The 17,541-nt window shown below is 44.4% G+C and overlaps 1 protein-coding gene across 2 annotated transcripts; it reads left to right on the top strand.

The window, feature by feature from the left end:
- The first annotated feature begins 464 nt into the window (after positions 1 to 464).
- Positions 465 to 14,954, top strand: ANAPC5 (anaphase promoting complex subunit 5). 2 transcript variants are annotated; one of them, XM_035340567.1, is made up of 17 exons: positions 465 to 732; positions 1,348 to 1,427; positions 2,014 to 2,123; positions 2,461 to 2,656; positions 4,407 to 4,476; positions 5,911 to 6,012; positions 6,639 to 6,829; positions 7,747 to 7,828; positions 8,517 to 8,606; positions 9,554 to 9,735; positions 10,226 to 10,361; positions 10,595 to 10,669; positions 11,409 to 11,530; positions 12,692 to 12,799; positions 13,285 to 13,432; positions 14,045 to 14,207; positions 14,616 to 14,954. In XM_035340567.1, the coding sequence occupies exons 1-17, from the start codon at positions 529 to 531 to the stop codon at positions 14,828 to 14,830; spliced, it is 2,274 nt and encodes a 757-aa protein (XP_035196458.1). In that variant the 5' UTR covers positions 465 to 528; the 3' UTR covers positions 14,831 to 14,954. The 2 variants fall into 2 exon arrangements, with proteins under 2 accessions (XP_035196458.1, XP_035196459.1); XM_035340568.1 differs by having other exon boundaries at positions 4,410 to 4,476.
- The last annotated feature ends 2,587 nt before the right edge of the window (positions 14,955 to 17,541 follow it).

The following is a 17,541-nucleotide window of genomic DNA, read 5'->3' on the forward strand; positions in this document are numbered from 1 at the left end:
TCCTTATATTCAGATATCATAACAGATGTTCTTTATATTCAGATATTATAACTAATGAGTATTAGTTCCTTGATATCTAGGACTATGCCAGCAGCAACTCACCAGAACACCAAGTTTCTTACATGGAAACGAATCCTAGGAAATTCCTCCTGGCTTGATTTGCCTCCTCCTCCTCTTGCCACCCGCAGGCATGAATCAGGAGCATGCCAAATGAGATTCCTAGGGACACGCAGATGTATAATAACAGCGGGTTTTGGGTTCTCTCGCAAGAAACGGAGCTGTTTTAATAACCGGGTGTTTTATTGGAATCACGACACCACAGTGAGGGACCAAAAAGCACCGCCCCCCCCCGGAACGTCTCCCCGCGGCCCCATCCTCCGGCCGGCCCCTTGGTAGCGGTGCACAGCTCCCGCTCCCGATTGGCCGCGGCTCCTCCCACGTGACGGCAGCGACGGCGGCGATTGGCTGGGCGGGCGAGGGCGGTTGCCTTGGCGACGGGGCTGCGGGTGATGGCGGCCGGGCGCCGCCATGGCGAGCGTGCACGAGAGCCTCTACTTCAACCCGATGATGACGAACGGCGTGGTGCACGCCAACGTCTTCGGCATCAAGGACTGGGTCACCCCCTACAAGATGGCTCTGCTCGTGCTCCTCAGCGAGCTGGGCCGCGCCGGCTCGCAGCTCGGCCTGCTGGAGAGGCGGCGGCTCAACCGGCTGCTGCTGCCCCTGCTGCAGGTCGGGGCCGGGCCGGAGGGGAAGGGGAAGGGGAAAGGAAAAGGAAGGGAAAGGGGAGGTAAAGGGGGCCCCCTGCGGCTCCTGGCATCGTGTCATGTTCACTTTTGCCCCCCTCACTACGAGAAGCACGTTGAGGCCCTGGAACCTGTCCAGAGAAGGGCCACGAAGCTGGTGAAGGGCCTGGAACACAAGTGCTGTGAGGAGCGGCTGAGGGCACTGGGGGTGTTTAGTCTGGAGGAGAGAAGGCTCAGGGCAGACCTTACTGCTCTCTACAGCCACCTGAAAGGAAGGTGTGGGGAGCTGGGGGTCAGCTTCTTCTCGCAGATAACCAATGATAGGACTAGAAGGAATGGCATCTAGTTGTGCCAGGGGAGGTTCAGGTTGGAAATGATGAGACATTTCTTCTCAGAAAGAGCAGTCAGACATTGGGATGGGTTACCCAGGAAGGTGGTGGCGTCACCATCCCTGGGGGTGTTCAAGGAAAGGTTGGACTTACTGCTTAGGGATATAGCTCAGTGGATGACATTGGTGGTAGGGTGATGGTTGTACCAGATGATCTTGAAGGCCTTTTCCAACCTTAAAGATTGTACAATTCATTGTTGGTCTTCTCCCCAGGGTCCCGACATGCCTCTGTCGCGACTGCGCAAGGCCATCGAGGAGTCGTGCCCGCACCTGGCCAGCTCTGTGCACATCAGGTGGGCGCCAGGCCCTGGCAGGCAGAGGGCTGCCTAGGGAGGGCACTGAATGGTGCCACAGCCAGGGCGTTCCTGCACTCTCGCATCTGCCCCGCTGTCTGTTGATAACTGTTCTGCCCATGTTTATACATCCAGTTGAAAAGGCCATAAGTGTGGAGCGAAAATATGCTTCTGCAGCTTTCCTAGTTGTCATAAAGAAGTTCCAAAAGGCATACAAATCAAGCATTGAAGAAATCTAGTTTAATGAAGTCTCTGCGATAACAGAACGCTTTTTTCAACATTAGCTAAATCAGAAAATGACAGCTTTAAAGTCAGTGTTTTTTTTGATTCCTAACCATTTTGTTAGAATAACAATCCCTTCTGTTTGTTCTCTTTATTACAATAGCAGTTTAAAAAGAAACTGATTATTATTTAGATTCTTACTAAAATTTAATGTGTTTTGATTTTATTCATTTATGTAAAAGCCTTCTGGACATAATGAACTAGCTGTCTCTTGGATCTGTCAGCGTTTACTCATCTATCCCTGAAATAGAGGAATGTTATTTGATGTATAATGTTTAAATCCTTTTTTTTTCCTCCTGTTTAGGTTGAAACTTATGGCAGAAGGAGAACTGAAAGATATGGAACAATTTTTTGATGACCTTTCAGATTCATTTTCTGGGACAGAGCCTGAAGTTCATAAAACAAGTGTAGTAGGTAAGTAGCTGCTGTCTGTAAGCTGTAGTTGATCTGATACCTGTAATTGACGGAGCTCATTCAAGATACAACTTTGTAGCCAATACTTTTCCACAATGTGCAGTTCTTGCTGCTGTTAATTGTTCTGTGATCAGATAATCTGTGAGTTTTGCCACTCAGTTAATTAGAGATTGACGCTGAGCAGACCAGAATTTTATCAGTTGGTAGGCTGTGATGAGACACTTAAGCTAAATTAAATAGTGCAATTTAAGCTGCTGGTTATCACAATGATTTGTAGTCTCCTCTGAATGAGGAACCTTACACACAGGTGTCATAACACAGATGTTTTCCTTTGCAGGTCTGTTTCTGCGCCACATGATCTTGGCATACAATAAGCTTTCTTTTAGTCAGGTCTATAAACTTTACACCGCGCTTCAGCAGTATTTCCAAAATGATGAGAAAAAAAGTGGAATTGATGAGAGTGATATGGAACTGACGAATACAGAAGAACTGGAAGGGAAAATGGAGAAAGAAGAACTTGATGTACCTCTAAGGTGATATATTAAAGTATTTCCCACTTCTGTCAGCAAATTAATTGCATTTTAAATTACTTCCGTATGCATCAAAGTAAACTGAGGCTTTGTCCAGGTCAAGCTTCTATTCTGGTTAAACCTCTCAAAGTCCATGGACGCTCATCTGTGCCTGTCCTATCACAAATGCCACGTTACAATCTGGAGTAATTTAATTTTAGTGCAAGTGGAGAAGCCATAGGAACTTCAGCTGCAGTATTGAGATGTAGCGTACTGTAAACTTGCATTAGGTCACCCAGCTTACAGCAGGATGTCACTGGTTTGCCTCATGTCAGAGTTGTCTAATGCATATAGTTAGCAGAAATTGTAGGTCGAGGCCAGACCTTAAGCATACTGGCTTAAAAATTTATGAACAGTATTTTGCAAAGAAGTGATTTTCTCAGTAATGTGATCTTGCTGATTTATTTTTTAGCCCTGTGTTCAGATCACAGAGCTTGCACTGATCTTGCTGGTTTGCAGTTACTCAACTTCAAATACTTATTGTAGTTCAGCAATACACGCTGAGTCTGGTTTCTTTCTAGCTGCTGCTTAGTGTTTTCTGCACAGATAACATGGAAATGTTAAAATAACATTTTGCTTGAGGAGGAGGGGAAGAAATGGGAAGTTATGTCACCTTTGGATTCAGAAAGTTTGGTCTTTATATTACTGATGAAATTTAAGGCATGTGAAGAGGATGTATCAAGCTGTTTTTTTTTTTTTTTTTTTTTTTTTTTTTTTCCCTGGAGCATCCTGCACTCTGGCCGAGTTGGGTGGCCTCCCCGTTTCCGTGGTGCCACCCTGTGGTATCATTGGTAAATAGCAGCAGTTGTGCTCTGTCTCAGAAGATGGCGGTGCCCCATTCTCATGTTCACCCAGGGAATTGCAGCCTAAAGGCCAGATGCTGCCCAGTTTCCTTCTGTACAGCCTGCTGCTGCATGATTCCTCTCTGGTTGTGCTAGGATGTGATGTGCTAAAGCTGTTGGAAAGAGCACTTCTGCTTCCAGCAAGGAAAAATTCCTCTTTGAGGAAAAGTTAAGCTTAATATTTTTGGTTTCTCTTTTTGCCCTTCTCCAAATGAAAGTACTGACATTTATTTACATCAAAGATGTATGGGAGGCATCTCGCTTGCTAAAATGTTACACTCTAAGAATAATCCTCCAAGTATTTTGTGTATCCATTTACTTAAAATGTACTTTAAAAATTGTCTTCATATAAGGTCATGCTCAGGCATGCTCTGCTGTAGCTTGAGTCAGTTAACAGTTCTGGAGTCTTGCTTTATGCTGTAGCTGTTGTCTTTCCATGGAATCAACCTTGGGCTGCTTTGCAGGGCAGCTGTTTCCTGGAGTGATGTATGTGGTGAAAGTGCCAGTTCATTTCTTTGTGAATATCTTCAGAAATTAAGGGAAAAAAAGGAGCTAGACATTTAAATATATCACCACAAATCTTGTAGCTGCTGTTTTTTTTTGTTTTGTTTTTTAATACATGTGTATTTAGGGTAACATGCCACGGTCTGTGCAGGCTGAAGATTACAGCTAAACAGTGTAAAATCATTTGGGTTGCTGACTTTGAGGTGGATTTTATTCTGTGTTAATTTTTCTCCTTTTGTTTTCCTTTTATGCTGTTGAGCTCCACTTTCTCATAAAAATTCATAAAGCGAAAGTGTGGAGTGTCTGATAAAAAGTATTTTCTCGTATTCTATTTCATTGCCTTTGTTTCTAACCAGAGTGCTTTTCAGCAGGGAAGAAGAGATATCTTGCAGTGGGCCTCTTTCCCAGAAACAAGCAGAGTATTTTCTCTCTCAGCAGGTATGTTAGTCCTGAATGAAGTTCAGTAAGTGATCTATAAGATGATCTTCACTTTGTTTTATCCACAGTGTCAAAATGATGGGTTTTTATATCTGATAAAGGTTTGTTAATTATCTCAAATGTAGTTGCTCAGTACGAGCACTTGGGGTTAGAATTGTTTCATCTAAGCGTGTACACCATATGATGATATTTTACTCTGAGAAGGTCACTTCTGTTCTGACTGCTTGCTTCAAATGTGCTGTCTGCTAAATGTGCAATGTTGTTGGTTATTCCAGCTGGTAAATACAGAAAGGAGCAGAAATACACATGGGCACAACTGTCAGTAAATGCGCTGCATGCTTATAAAAGTTTGCTTATAAAATAAAATAATAAGTAATGTTTCATACACATTTTAAAAGTTCAAAGTGACTTCTCAGTCCTACTAGGATAGGATCTTTACTTTTAAGGGTTATTGAATCCTGCAGCCTGACTGCAGCAAGGTTCTGCAGCTCCACACCCCCTGGTGCAAGCAGTGGTGAGGCCGAGCGTTCCCTGTTACCCCTGTTCCCTCTGGCCCTTCAGGGTGAAGGGCTGTTAGGGGAAATACGTGTGCACATGTGGCACCCTTGTTCTCTCAATTCTACCAGTAGCTGAGCTTCGACACTCAGTTTATCGAGTAACTGGCACCTGGATTGCCTTGTGTCTAGTTCTGCCAGGAGACACACACACACAGATGTGTCTCGCAGCTGACCCACGGCTGGCGCCACAGGCACGCAGAGCCCTGCAATCCAGCTCCAGTTGCTGGCACTCCATCTGCCTTACACACACGTGCACGTGGAATGGAGAGCTCCTCATCCAGGAGTGGGGTTTAATGAGAAGACAAGACAGTTATGATTTACATAGCGTTTGTTACCTGTGTGTATAACAAACCTTTCTCTCCTAATCAGAATATTATGGAGGAATCAGATGCTTAGGACGGTTCTGAAATGTGAAGTCCTTTCATTATTCAGTAATGCTTATTCCTGTATATTGATTATTAATTTTGCTTGTTAATTGATCTACTTCCTAAAGCAAAATATGGATTTGCTTTTGCTTAGTTTAGTTTCCTGATTGTTTTGTGTTCATGAAAGAAGCATGTAATTCCAGTGAGCAATCTGCTGTACTAAAGGAAAAAAAGTTTCCTTTTTAGGAAAGGAAACTTAAAATTCTTTAAGTACCTTTGAACAGTCCTTTGAATAAGGTTTTATTTTACTCGGTCTCTGATCTCTGGAAAGTGAATGCTATAATATAGGATAGAATAAAACTGCCATGGATGTTTGTGTCATAATAGAGCTGTTCTGAAATCTTCTTTAACGCTCTCTCTGGAGATGACAGAGAAAATGACAATCATGTATCGAAATATATTCCTAATGCTCCACTTTGAGTTACTTAGCATTGGTTTCATTTTTTTTCCAGGCTTCTTTACTAAAGAACGATGAAACAAAGGCTCTTACTCCGGCATCTTTACAAAAGGAATTGAACAACTTGTTAAAATTTAATCCAGACTTTGCTGAAGCAGTAAGTGTCTTTTTCTTCATCCAAAATGGTTTTAAAGGGATTTCTTCATATCTCTAGGATGGGATTACTTGGGAGTATTTTATTCTGTATTGAAACATAAGCAGATGATGAAAATGTGAGCAAGTTCCATGTAAATGTTTAGTAATTCAGACCGAAACTCCTGAAGGTACCGAAACCTCAATTAAGCTAAGTACTTAACAACGTCTGGCTTTATGCATAGAAATAATCCTCTTAATTTTGGTGGGTCTGTGTCAGTGCATTCTCATTGAACTAAATCTAAAACTTTTTTCCTCAAAAATGTCAGGCCTCATACTTGCATAGATTAAAAACTAGCGTTGGGTGAAATACCTGCTCATTTTGATTCTTGACGTTCACTTTACTTCTGGTGCTTAGCTGCAATTTACAGTAAAAGCAACAGACAGCTCATGTTGAGAGTTGGTTCCAGACCTGCACTGCAAGCATTTGCCTTGTTCCTAGAGAACTTATTCTTGAGCAGGTGCCTTTCTTCCTATATATTACTTCATGGTTGCACTTGTTGGGCAGTAAGAAGACACGTAGTAAGTATAAACCAAACCTTTGTTTTAATAGTTCCGTGTAGTTAAAACTGATTTTGTTTCTTTTTTCAGCATTATTTAAGCTACTTAAACAGTCTCAGAGTGCAAGATGTCTTCAGTTCAACGCACAGCCTCCTTCATTATTTTGACCGTTTAATTCTCACTGGAGCAGAAAGCAAAAGCAACGGGGACGAAGGTTACGGTCGGAGTCTGAGATACGCTGCTCTGAATCTAGCTGCACTGCACTGCCGGTTTGGCCATTAGTAAGTTAACGTGTTGTACTGCACACCTAAAATTCATCTTACTGCATCCCATAAGTTCGGACAGATGGACCTTCTCTTCGTTACGAATATCTGTTTGAGAGAAGGGACTTCTCTAATTTGAAAGCAGCTATAGTTGGCTTGGAATTTTCTTGTAATCCTGATTTGTTTTGGTTTATTTTGATTTTGACATTTATTTGGTTTCCATAATAACCGGCCCATTTACAGCACAGTAAGAGTTGACATTTGTCTGCGTCCAGTTGTGACCATTTCGTAGGGGTTTAAGTTCTCCATTGCTACATTTCCATGACCTCAGAAAGCTCAGTGGACATAAGTGCTTATTTCCAACTATATTCTCAAGAAAGTATAGTTGTTCTTCTGTTATATTCAAATCAATATAGAGCTGATCATCTGGAAGAAGAATAATTAAAGCAAAAGCCATCTAGGAGATGCGTATTTTTAAAAAGCAGTAGTGATGGGTGTTGTTTTACTGATAAAGCTGGCTCGCCTATCTCCATATACGGTTTACATTTATCGACTGCTGCCTGGATGAATCCTGTAAAAGCACTGGAGATGGAAAAGAGATAAGAAAAATTAATGACAACCCTTTCTATATAGGCAGACACTTAATGTTGCCCCTGTTCAAACAGTAATTTGGCACTTTGGCACATACACAGGTTTGAAAGCCTGCTTAGGGGTTACAGTTGCATTTTTGTAGTGGCTTGCAGATGCCATCTTGCTCATTAGCCTCGGGTCTAGAATATGTTGCTGGACCGCTAGGCTTTGCCATTCGGTCTTTTAAATCAGTTTTCTTCTGAGTGTGATATGCATAATTTAGATCAGGATTCCTCTGTGGTGCTGTAAGGCTGTATTTTAAGCACGGTGGTGATACTAATACGTTCTTTTTTGTTTGCTGATAGTCAACAAGCTGAACTTGCACTTCAGGAAGCCATCCGAATTGCCCAGGAGTCTAACGATCATGTTTGCTTGCAGCACTGCCTGGTAAGATAGCCATGTTGAAACAGAGGTTAAGTCACCTTTGCCTGTGTTACCTCAGCCTTTGAACTATTGCAGAACTACTCTTACAGTAACATCTCGTCAAGCGGATCAGTAATTTGAAGGTGACTGTCCCGCAGTGGGGTGATGTTGTTCCTAGCAGATGGGTCACCAAGAGCAACAAACGCTAGAGAGCAGGGAGATCACGGGACGGTTTTGTTGTGACTCCTGTTTGCTTTCTCAAGCAGGAGTTGTGATCCCAGAGTTCCTCAGTGCTAAGCTCAAAGTTTAGTGTTACGTGTGTTAAAGAGCTGAAGTATTTCATAAACTTTCTTTTTACTGTCTTCTGGATTTTTATGGAGTTATCCTCCTTTTCAGCAAACAAAAAGGAGGAAGGGAAGACTTAGTTTTCTCTATATTTTCTTCTGTAATGAACATTAGTGCTGTAATGAGAAGGCATCTGTGTTAGCACACTCTGGAGGTGCTGCTTTCCACAATTAACTATGTAATGAGGTTTCTGTGCACTACTCTGAAAACTCCAGTATTGACTCCAGCATTGTCAGACCTGTGCCCCAGCCAGGCTAGACTTTTGATATATTTTGGTGATTCCAGAGTTCTCTTGCGTTCCATGCAAATGAAAGATGCTGTAGCCATCAGCTGTTTGTAGTGACATTTTAACTTTTTCCCTTACTAGAGCTGGTTATACATCCTGGAACAGAAGATATTTGATAGCTGTGTTCTGCTGGAGCACTCAGTAAACAAATCTTTACACTTTGGTTTGCCTGTAAGTCTGTTTCATTTATCCTTAACTGTATTCTAAGGTATGCATATGGGAGTAAAGGGGTGTGTGCATGGTAGGTTTGTTGTTTTTTTTTGGCTGGTCAAAACTACTATTACAAAATACATAATTGAATTTAAACCAACCTATTTTGCACTCCAAAATCTAGCTGTTTGTATTATTTTGACTCTTTATATTAACAGAGTTGAGTTGCTTTGTTGTGAGTGCATTACCGCAAGGCACACTGTTTTTCCTTCTACCTTGTTTGTTTTTCAGGCAGGAGAACTCTTTGACCACTAGCCTGGCCCTATGCACCATTTAGGTCTTAGGCCCATAATGCAGTCTGCTGGTGCTCAGGGGAGGTTTTCATGCCTCAGCCTTCCCTGAAACAGTGCTGATGCCTCTGACAGGGCTTTGAAGGCATTTACTTGTATGGCTCTGTCCCAGCTGTGAAATCTTGTATGGTAGCTCTCCCCTTAGATGGTTTTGTGCCCTGTATCAATTGCTGTTTTCCCCAAGATCTGCAACCTCTTTGAGTTGTCCTAAAAGGAACTAAACTGCTGATGTTGGGACATGAAAGCAGACATGGCCACTTGGTAGGGAAGGGGAGGAAAGGCTCTCTGTTTTCACAGCTGTTTCATCATTGGAGAAATCCAGGTACAAGTCCAGTCATCCTCTTTAAGACTCCTGTGTGGGGGAGTGGAAATTAACTTTCACATCTATCAAACTGGCATTCATGTATGTGTGGGTGTGTGTAAGTGTGTATTTAAAGAAATGCCTGGAGCAGGGTTCCTTTGTCTGTGCTGAATAAAATCACATCTTTTTCTTTGGGATTTTTTTCTTAATTTATAACTCTTGCTCTGGTATAGTTCATAAGTGTAGTGCGTAGCTATCATCTATCATCTTTCAATGACTTTGTTTTATGTTTTTTTTTTTTTTTCCCCTCTTCCCAGTACCTTGCTTCCCTGGGAATACAATCCTTGGTTCAGCAAAGAGCTTTTGCAGGAAAGGCTGCCAACAAACTAATGGATGCCTTAAAAGATTCTGATCTGTTGCACTGGAAACACAGCTTGTCAGAGCTTATTGATATCAGTATAGCACAGAAGACAGCCATTTGGAGATTATATGGCCGCAGGTATTTTGTTTCTTTTCAACTCTTGGGTGAGCTCACTGTACTTGGTAGCACATAATGCATTCTGAGTTATTTATATAGATGTAACAAGTGACTGTGTTTCTCCAGTGCACTAAAATAAAGCAGTCAGATCATGATTTGGTATAGGCTGGGTTCAATTATTTCAATTTTCTTGTGTTCATTCAAAAATCATACTGGAGAAGAGAGGTGAGTTTCAATTTAGTAGTGGCAAACAGTGCATAAGTCATTCCCCTGTCCCCATTTTCAGCATCGCTGTGCTTGGACCACGTGCAACTTTTGGTTTGTAGCATTGGATGTGCTCATGTAGTCTAGAGTTCCCGGGTAGCAGTTGTTTTACAAGTTTTAATTCTCCCCCAGGCCATTGGCTTACCCCAAAAATCAGTCTGTAGACCACAGTCATAACAACACGCTAGATTAAAAAAATGGTGGTTGGTTGTTGCTTGAAAGCTAAAAGATGTTTCTCTTGCTCAAGCACCATGGCACTTCAACAAGCCCAAACATTGCTGAGCATGAACAGTCTGGAGGCTGTGAATGTGGGCGTCCAGCAGAATAACACCGAGTCCTTTGCTGTAGTATTGTGTCACCTGGCTGAGCTGCATGCAGAGCAGGTGAGTTTTATGGCTAGTCACACAAAAAGTCATTTGGTTGAGAGGATGTGTGGGTGGTGTTAACAGAGTGCGAGACTTGAATCGTGTTTTCTTCTGCCTTTAATGTCTGTATTAGGAGCAAAGTAAATAAGGGGCTTTTACCTGGCGAGTTCTTGCCATGAAGGTTAGGTTGAAATCAAGGGGAGTGGTGCTTGCCCTGGTCTGTTTATCCGAGTGCTGTTTTTGTGTTACAGGGATACTTTGCAGCTGCTTCTGAAATACTGAAACATCTAAAGGAGAGATTCCCTCCCAATAGCCAGCATGCACAGGTAGAATATGTACAATTTAGCCTGTAGCTTGCATAACTGTTACACAACAGGATCTGAATTCATACCTTCTTTACTCTGGATGCTTTGGGTTATACGTTTGCTGATTTCATTTGGCTCATGACCCCTCCCGAAGCCATGGGGCATGAACTCTTCTGCAAAAGCATGAAGGAGATGCCTTTGTTTTAAGAAAGAAAAGGCTGATTAAATAGAACTGTAGGTGACAGCAATATGCATCTACTTCATGCGCGCACACAGGAATTAAATGGTCTATGTCGATTTGGAGCTTCAAAGTTCTGTTTAATTAGTGGTAATTATTTTGATTTATTACCCTCCAGCAATAACTGAGAGAAGGGGCTGGTTTTGTGCAACACTGGGAAACACCTTCACGTATCAGTCTAAAAGGCACTATTTAGAGTGTTTAAGATTCTATTAAACTTAACTTGGTCCTTCTCTTTGTGTCATAGGACAAGTCTACTATTTTAAAATACTATTAATGATTTTAAAGCTTTTCTTTACTTTAAATACACTCAAATAGGTGAACTGTGGCGTTGAAACACTACTGCAGACCGAAGCATTTCTGTTGAGGACTGTAATTTAGTAAATACAGTAATTGGACAGTCGAGTTAGCTGTGTCTAGACATAAATATCCATGGGGGAAATAAAAATCAAGTTCTAACTTGGGGCTAGACAATGAGCAGGTGCAACTTCTAAAACATGTTCCTGGATGTTCTTTGTTTAGCTTTGGATGCTGTTTGATCAGAAAATACAGTTTGAAAGAGCCATGAATGATGGCAGATACCATATAGCTGATTCTCTTGTAGCAGGAATTACAGCACTTAGTAGCATTGAAGGAGTATACAGGTAAGAAATCGTGAATCCTGCATACGTTTGCAGGTGTATCCTATGAAGATAAAGAAGAATGTAGCAAAACGGTTGCTGGCAATCACGTGTGTTTGTGTTCTTCCCTTTCCAGAGTTAATTACAGTCATGTTGTCTAATCTGTAGTGCTTATTCCATTATGGCGTATCCTGTAATCATCATTTCTAGTTGTTTCTCTGGACATGCTAAGAACAGGAATAGCACCGGTGAATTTATTACCGTTTCAGAGCTGTAGATCTGGCCTGAGGACACAAAATATTTCTTCAAAATCTGCCATGGTAGCTGTAGTCAAACCTAAGCACTATGCAGAATTTTGTAAGAAGATAGATCTAAGGGACCAAATCTCAGCTCTGCTACAGTAAGAGCTCGAGTTATGTCTTCATCTGTGTCCTAGTTTCTACATCCACAAAATGGGACGATACTTTTTTTTTTTTCTGTCACCTCAATTTGTTCTCGTTTCTGAATGGAAACGTTAGAAATAGAATAGGGTTAAAACTTATTTGCTGAGCATGAAGACAGTTTGCTGTTGAAATCAATTTCTTGTTGTTTTGCAATGAGGCAAAACACCTAAAAACATAGCCAGTGCCAGGAAGCCGGAAGATCGCTATTCAAGCTGTGGGACCTGATGCTTGTCCTTCTGGAACTGGACTGTCTGTTACTTCCCTGATCTTTAAATATAGCACTCAGTATATGGGTTCAGGGTGTTTTTACACATCCCCTACAGCTATGTATTTGTTTTTTTATTTCCCTGTTCTCACTCTTTCCCTCTCGCTCCGTGTCCTTGTTAGCTCATGCCAATTTTAGCTACCTTACATCATACCTGTTTTTCTCCCACAAATAATTACTTCTGCTTTCCAGTTTGCATGCCCTCCCACTTCTGCTGCCTCTTTGGCCTTTGTTTTTGGCAATCCCTGTTTTCTATCTAAAGCTGTTTTGTGAGTTTGATCCTTTCTGCTGTGAGTTGTCCAGCAATCACACCTACTTGGTTTTCCCTCTGCCTCTGTGCATGCTTTGTCAGAGCACTGTGCTGCTGTCACAAGAAACAGAGGTCACAAAATAAATACCTGTTTTACTGTGTTCTGAAGAGCAGAATTGGGTCTAAAATATTTATTTATCACCAATGTTTTCTTTCTACCACGGCAGAAAAGCCATTGTATTGAAAGCCCAAAATCAAATGTCAGAGGCGCACAAGCTCTTGCAGAAATTGTTGATCCACTGCCAGAAAATCAAGAACACTGAGATGGTGATTAGGTAAGAATGCTTCATTTTCAGAGTATTAAAGCTACTTCGCAGTGATTAGAATCAGCCACTTCAATTTGTCTGTGTTCGGACTTCACCAGTCCTCAGCTTACCTAAAACGATTTGGAGATTGTGAAATAATTATTACATTTGTTAAACATGGTATAGAGGAATCCTCAAAATGCCACGGAATTGAAACCTAGTACCACCTTATGTGTGTATACATAACTGAAAAGGTATTAAATGCTTGCAAAATGAATAGGAAGAAGAAACGTGTGTAATTGTGCCTTTGTGCCAACCTTCAGAGTAGTTAATGTTATTTCATCTTTGTAAGGAGGTGGGATTTCCTCTTAAGGGTGCAATTTGAGTTTATTGTATGTGCAGTAATGTAATTCATAATAAAATCAATACTGTAACGGATGGAGTAATTGGGAAACAAGTGGCCGTGTTTCATCAAAAGAAAACAGTTTATAGTTCTCTCCTTTTCCGTTGATTAGCGTACTGCTGTCAATAGCAGAGCTCTACTGGAGGTCTTCATGCCACACCATAGCCTTGCCTGTCCTACTGCAGGCTCTTGCCCTCTCTCGAGAATATAGTCTGCAGTACTTGGCTTCTGAGACTGTGCTGAACTTGGCTTTCTCCCAGGTAGGTTTCAGTTGTGTTTTCACAGGGCTGTGTGGCAACATTTTTGCTGGGGATCTGGGTATGGTTTTTACTCCCCTGAGATTTAAGACCATAACCTTGTCGGAATTAAATTATTGATTCTGATGAAGTATATTCTAAATGTAAAATCTTTTGAGGAAGCTAATAAAAGTTGAGTTCCATGTGTGTCGGTAAGATGGGTAGCTGTTGTATGTACTTAAGCAGGCAAGCATAAATTGGCCCTGCCTTCATTTCTCCAGTTGTTATTTTTATGCTGTTTTTTCAGCTTTCTAGTAGCACAGTTTGGCATGTGCCTGAATTAAAAATAATGCTGGTACTGGAGTTCAGTTACACTGTTTATTCTGAGCTGGCAGGGACCTGGTTGTCAGCACTGACTGGAGTGGAGAAGCCATGCCTAATCATTCCAGATAGTAGTTCATGTCTCCTAGTAAGTTCTGATTTACAAGAAGATTGTGGGGAAGAAGCAGACATCCTTGTCTGTAGCATTGCTGTGTTGGAAACAGATGTGGCTTTTGTGGCTTATTCTGGTCTTCTCAGAAGATCCTGCTCTCACCAGTAGATTCCAGTATTAGACAAGCAAAGTTTCTCTTTCAGCTGATCCTTGGCATTCCCGAGCAAGCCCTGAATATTTTGCATATGGCAATAGAACCTGTCTTGGCCCACGGAGCTGTACTGGACAAAGGCTGTGCCATGTTCCTGGTGGCCAAGTGTCAGGTGGCTTCTGCAGCTTCCTACACTCAACAAAAGAAGATTGAAGGTAATGTGAAGAGGTAACTCTCCCCCACTGAAACTGCGCTCAGTTGAGAGGTGCAAACCAGGGCATACATTGGAGTCCTGCTACACAATCACCGTTAATGAAGTTTAAACGATACAGCGGGGTGTATTACCTGGTAATCAGATAGGAGAATTAATCAGGAATTAGTTGTTCAATAGATGTGGTGTTTATAACGGCATGTTGTTTATGCGGTTTATCTGCGTACTTCAACACCCGTATCTTGCAGCAAAGGTTGAATAACAGACACTAGCTGAAGGACCATGTTGCTAAGACACAAACTGTTTTGAAAAGCTGAGGAATTTATAATTGGGCTCCTTAGAATGGAGCTGCATTGCTCGGAGTTGTTGTTGTGTTATTTTCTTAAGTATGACTGTCCCCCGTTTCTCACAGCTTTGGAATCCGCTATTCTGAATCTAAATGAAGCTAAGACTTACTTTGCCAAAGTGGACTGCAAAGAGCAGCTCAGAGATGTTCTCTACTTCCAAGCCCGGCTGTTCCACACCCTAGGCAAGACCCAGGAAAGGAATAAATGTGCCATGTTGTTCCGTCAGTTGCACCAGGAACTGCCTGCACACGGTGTCCCCTTAATAAATGCCTTCAAGTGACGCATTTAAAGATGAGATTTGTTTGTTTTCCTCTTCTTTTTTTTTTTTTTACAAATGTCTTTTTACTATATTCAGTCATTTGTGTTTCAGAATAATTGCCAATAAATCGTGGTCTTCTATGGAACATGCTTGTACTTTGTAATGACTTGGAGGCATGGGTTTCCACCCATTTTGCTTCTCTTCTGTGTTTGAAATTAAGAATTGAATGATTCTTGACTGCATGACAAACATGCTGAGAGGAGCAGCACTATCTTGATGGAATATCTCTTCTTAGTGACGTTTTCAGAATCAGTGCTGCCCTTGCGAACATCGGGGTACAAAAATAGCGGAAAATGTAGGTGAGGCTTCTTTGTGCTCAGTTTAAGTGGTACAGAACAGGGTTCTCATATAAGATGCTTTCCTTTCCTTGTGTTTTACCTGTCTACAGGCTGCGTCACTCTGTAGACATGGATGGTGCTGGCAGAAGGGGGAAAACAGGGTTCAGTTGGAAGGCTTTCATGGTACAAAGTCCCCGCCCTGTTGTGTTAGGCACGTCCTTGTGCAAAGAGTGGCTCAGAAAAGTAAAACGTGCAAACAAGCCTTAGCTCAGCTGAACTACGTTTACTCTGTGTGTTCTTCCTTAGGTGCTGGCTGTAATTAATCTGTGCCGGTTTTATCGGTGGATGAATGAGGACCACAACCAACTCAGGATCTGATCCGTTGACTGTAAGCAATGAGATCCTTGTCTGGGGAAAAAACAATTCGGGTGCCATGTGGGATTCCACGGGCAGGTGGGGTTGCACTGGTGCGAGTGCAGACCTGTGTCCTGGGTGAACCCTGAGCACAGGACCGCCGGTCCCTTCTGCTGCTGCATCCTTTCACCCTGTTGCTATACAAAAGCTGAAACTCAGCAGTGTACAAAACCTCAGAAGCGGACAGGTGCCATGCCGGGAAGCGCTCTGTTAAGCCGTGGGGCTGGTAGCGATGAGAAAGCAACTTTGGGACCAAAGCTGCCTCTGCTGGAGCCCTGCCAGGTGAGGCAGGACGATGATGATAACAATAATAATAATTTAGCCGTATTTATTAAAGTGAAAAGTGGCCCTGGCTCCCTGAGGGATGCTGGGGCCCCTTGGGCCGAGCCCCGTTTCCAAACCCCGCGTGGGGACACAGAGGGGAGGCCGAGCTGCCCTCCTCCTCCCCAATAAAAAAATAGAATAAAATAAAATAAGAATACCCCCCCCCCCCCCCCGGCCCCCGGCCCCCGCTGCCCGGCGGTGGGGGCGGGCAGGCTGCGGCTGCCCGAGGGGAGCGGGAGGGGGAAACCTCCCCTTCCCCGGGGCGGAGCGGGGCCTCCCCCCCGCCTCCCTGCCAGCCTCCAGCCTCCATCCCAGCCTCTGTGCCCGGCTGCCTCCCTCCCTCCCTCCCTCCCTGCCGCTTTCTCTCGCCGCCGGAACAGAACCGAAAGCAAAGGCGGCGCCGGGCGGCTCCGCTCCGGCCCCGGGGGCCGCGCCCTTCCCCGCGGCCCGGCCCGGTACGGCTCGGTACAGCCCGGTACGGCTCGGAACGGCCCGGCTCGGCTCGGTACGGCCCGTTCAGGTCGGTGCCAGCGGGCGGGGCGGGGGCGGGGGGGTTGCGGTTGAAGCCGAGACAAAGCCGAGCCCGGAGCGGGCCCCCCCCCGGTGGGGACGCCCCGGTAGCAGATCCGGCCTGCGCGCGGCTCCGCCGTTATATATTTAATTTAATTTTATTATTATTATTTATTTTTTTTTGGGGGGGGGGGGGGCGGAGGGGGGGGGATCGGTGCTGGCACTGCCCCATCCCGGGCTGCGGGGCCCCGGGGCGTGCGGGGGTCCCGGTGGCAGCCTGCCGGGGAGGGGGGGGGACGCGGAGCTGGGGCTGGAGGCTGGGGGCAGAGGGGAGGCCACTGCAGGGGGAGGTCTGGGGGCTTTTGGCGTTACCCGGGGCTTCTCCTGAGCTTGCAGGGTCCGTGCAGAGAGCGGCGAGGTTCTCTTCACCTTTGGGACCAAGTTCCCGTCCACGCTGCACGCTGCAAGCAGCGTGGGTGCTGCCACCCCCAGGGGAGCCCTGCGGCTCCGTGCCCCCCAGGGCTGGGGGTCCCAGCCCCTCCTGGCCCCCCGCCACAAGCCCTTGGGGTGGGCGCAGGGCTTGGGTCAGGGCAGAAGGATGGAGCCTGCTCCAGGGAGCGCTGGCATCAGATGGAGCAGGGGCAGGCGGCCTTTATGAGGCTGGGGAGATAATTTGGCGGAGGTTTTGTGTCCAGCTCAGCCCCAGTGTCTTTAATTAGTGTTGGCGGCGTGCGGGGCCGCAGGGCGAGGGGCTCTGAGTCCATCCTGACACCAGGTCCGACACTTGCACTCTCATTTTGGGATGCTCGCTGTGTCCCACTGAAGCAATGTTAGGCGGTATCATCGCCGTTAAAAAAATCTCGCTAAAGCTGCTTTTTTCTTCCAGTTGGAACCTGCCGCTGGGTTTTCTGCCCCCACAGTGCTCCCGGCCAGCCTTGGTGGTTTCCTCCCCAGCTCATCCCATCCCATCCCAGCCGTGGCGATGAGAAGCCTGGGGCCACCCGGCCTCGGTGGGGGCTGGGGGCCTCTTTCCAGTACCTCGTTATTTTGGGTGTCCTCTGACTTCTGAAAAAGCCGCCGAGAGATTTTTTCCATTAAAAGTCAGGCGGGGATGCATATGGTCTTTGTATACTACGGTGACTAATA

The sequence above is a fragment of the Oxyura jamaicensis genome, chromosome 15 (assembly GCF_011077185.1).
Source record: "Oxyura jamaicensis isolate SHBP4307 breed ruddy duck chromosome 15, BPBGC_Ojam_1.0, whole genome shotgun sequence".
Classification (NCBI taxonomy): domain Eukaryota; kingdom Metazoa; phylum Chordata; class Aves; order Anseriformes; family Anatidae; genus Oxyura; species Oxyura jamaicensis.

What these genes read in the sequence shown, in the direction of transcription:
- ANAPC5 (XM_035340567.1), top strand. Translation starts at nt 529, where the DNA reads ATGGCGAGCGTGCACGAGAGCCTCTACTTCAACCCGATGATGACGAAC. An exon ending in TGCTGCTGCCCCTGCTGCAG is followed by an intron (nt 733 to 1,347) that starts GTCGGGGCCGGG and finishes TCTTCTCCCCAG; the next exon opens with GGTCCCGACATGCCTCTGTC. An exon ending in TGGAGATTATATGGCCGCAG is followed by an intron (nt 9,736 to 10,225) that starts GTATTTTGTTTC and finishes CTCTTGCTCAAG; the next exon opens with CACCATGGCACTTCAACAAG.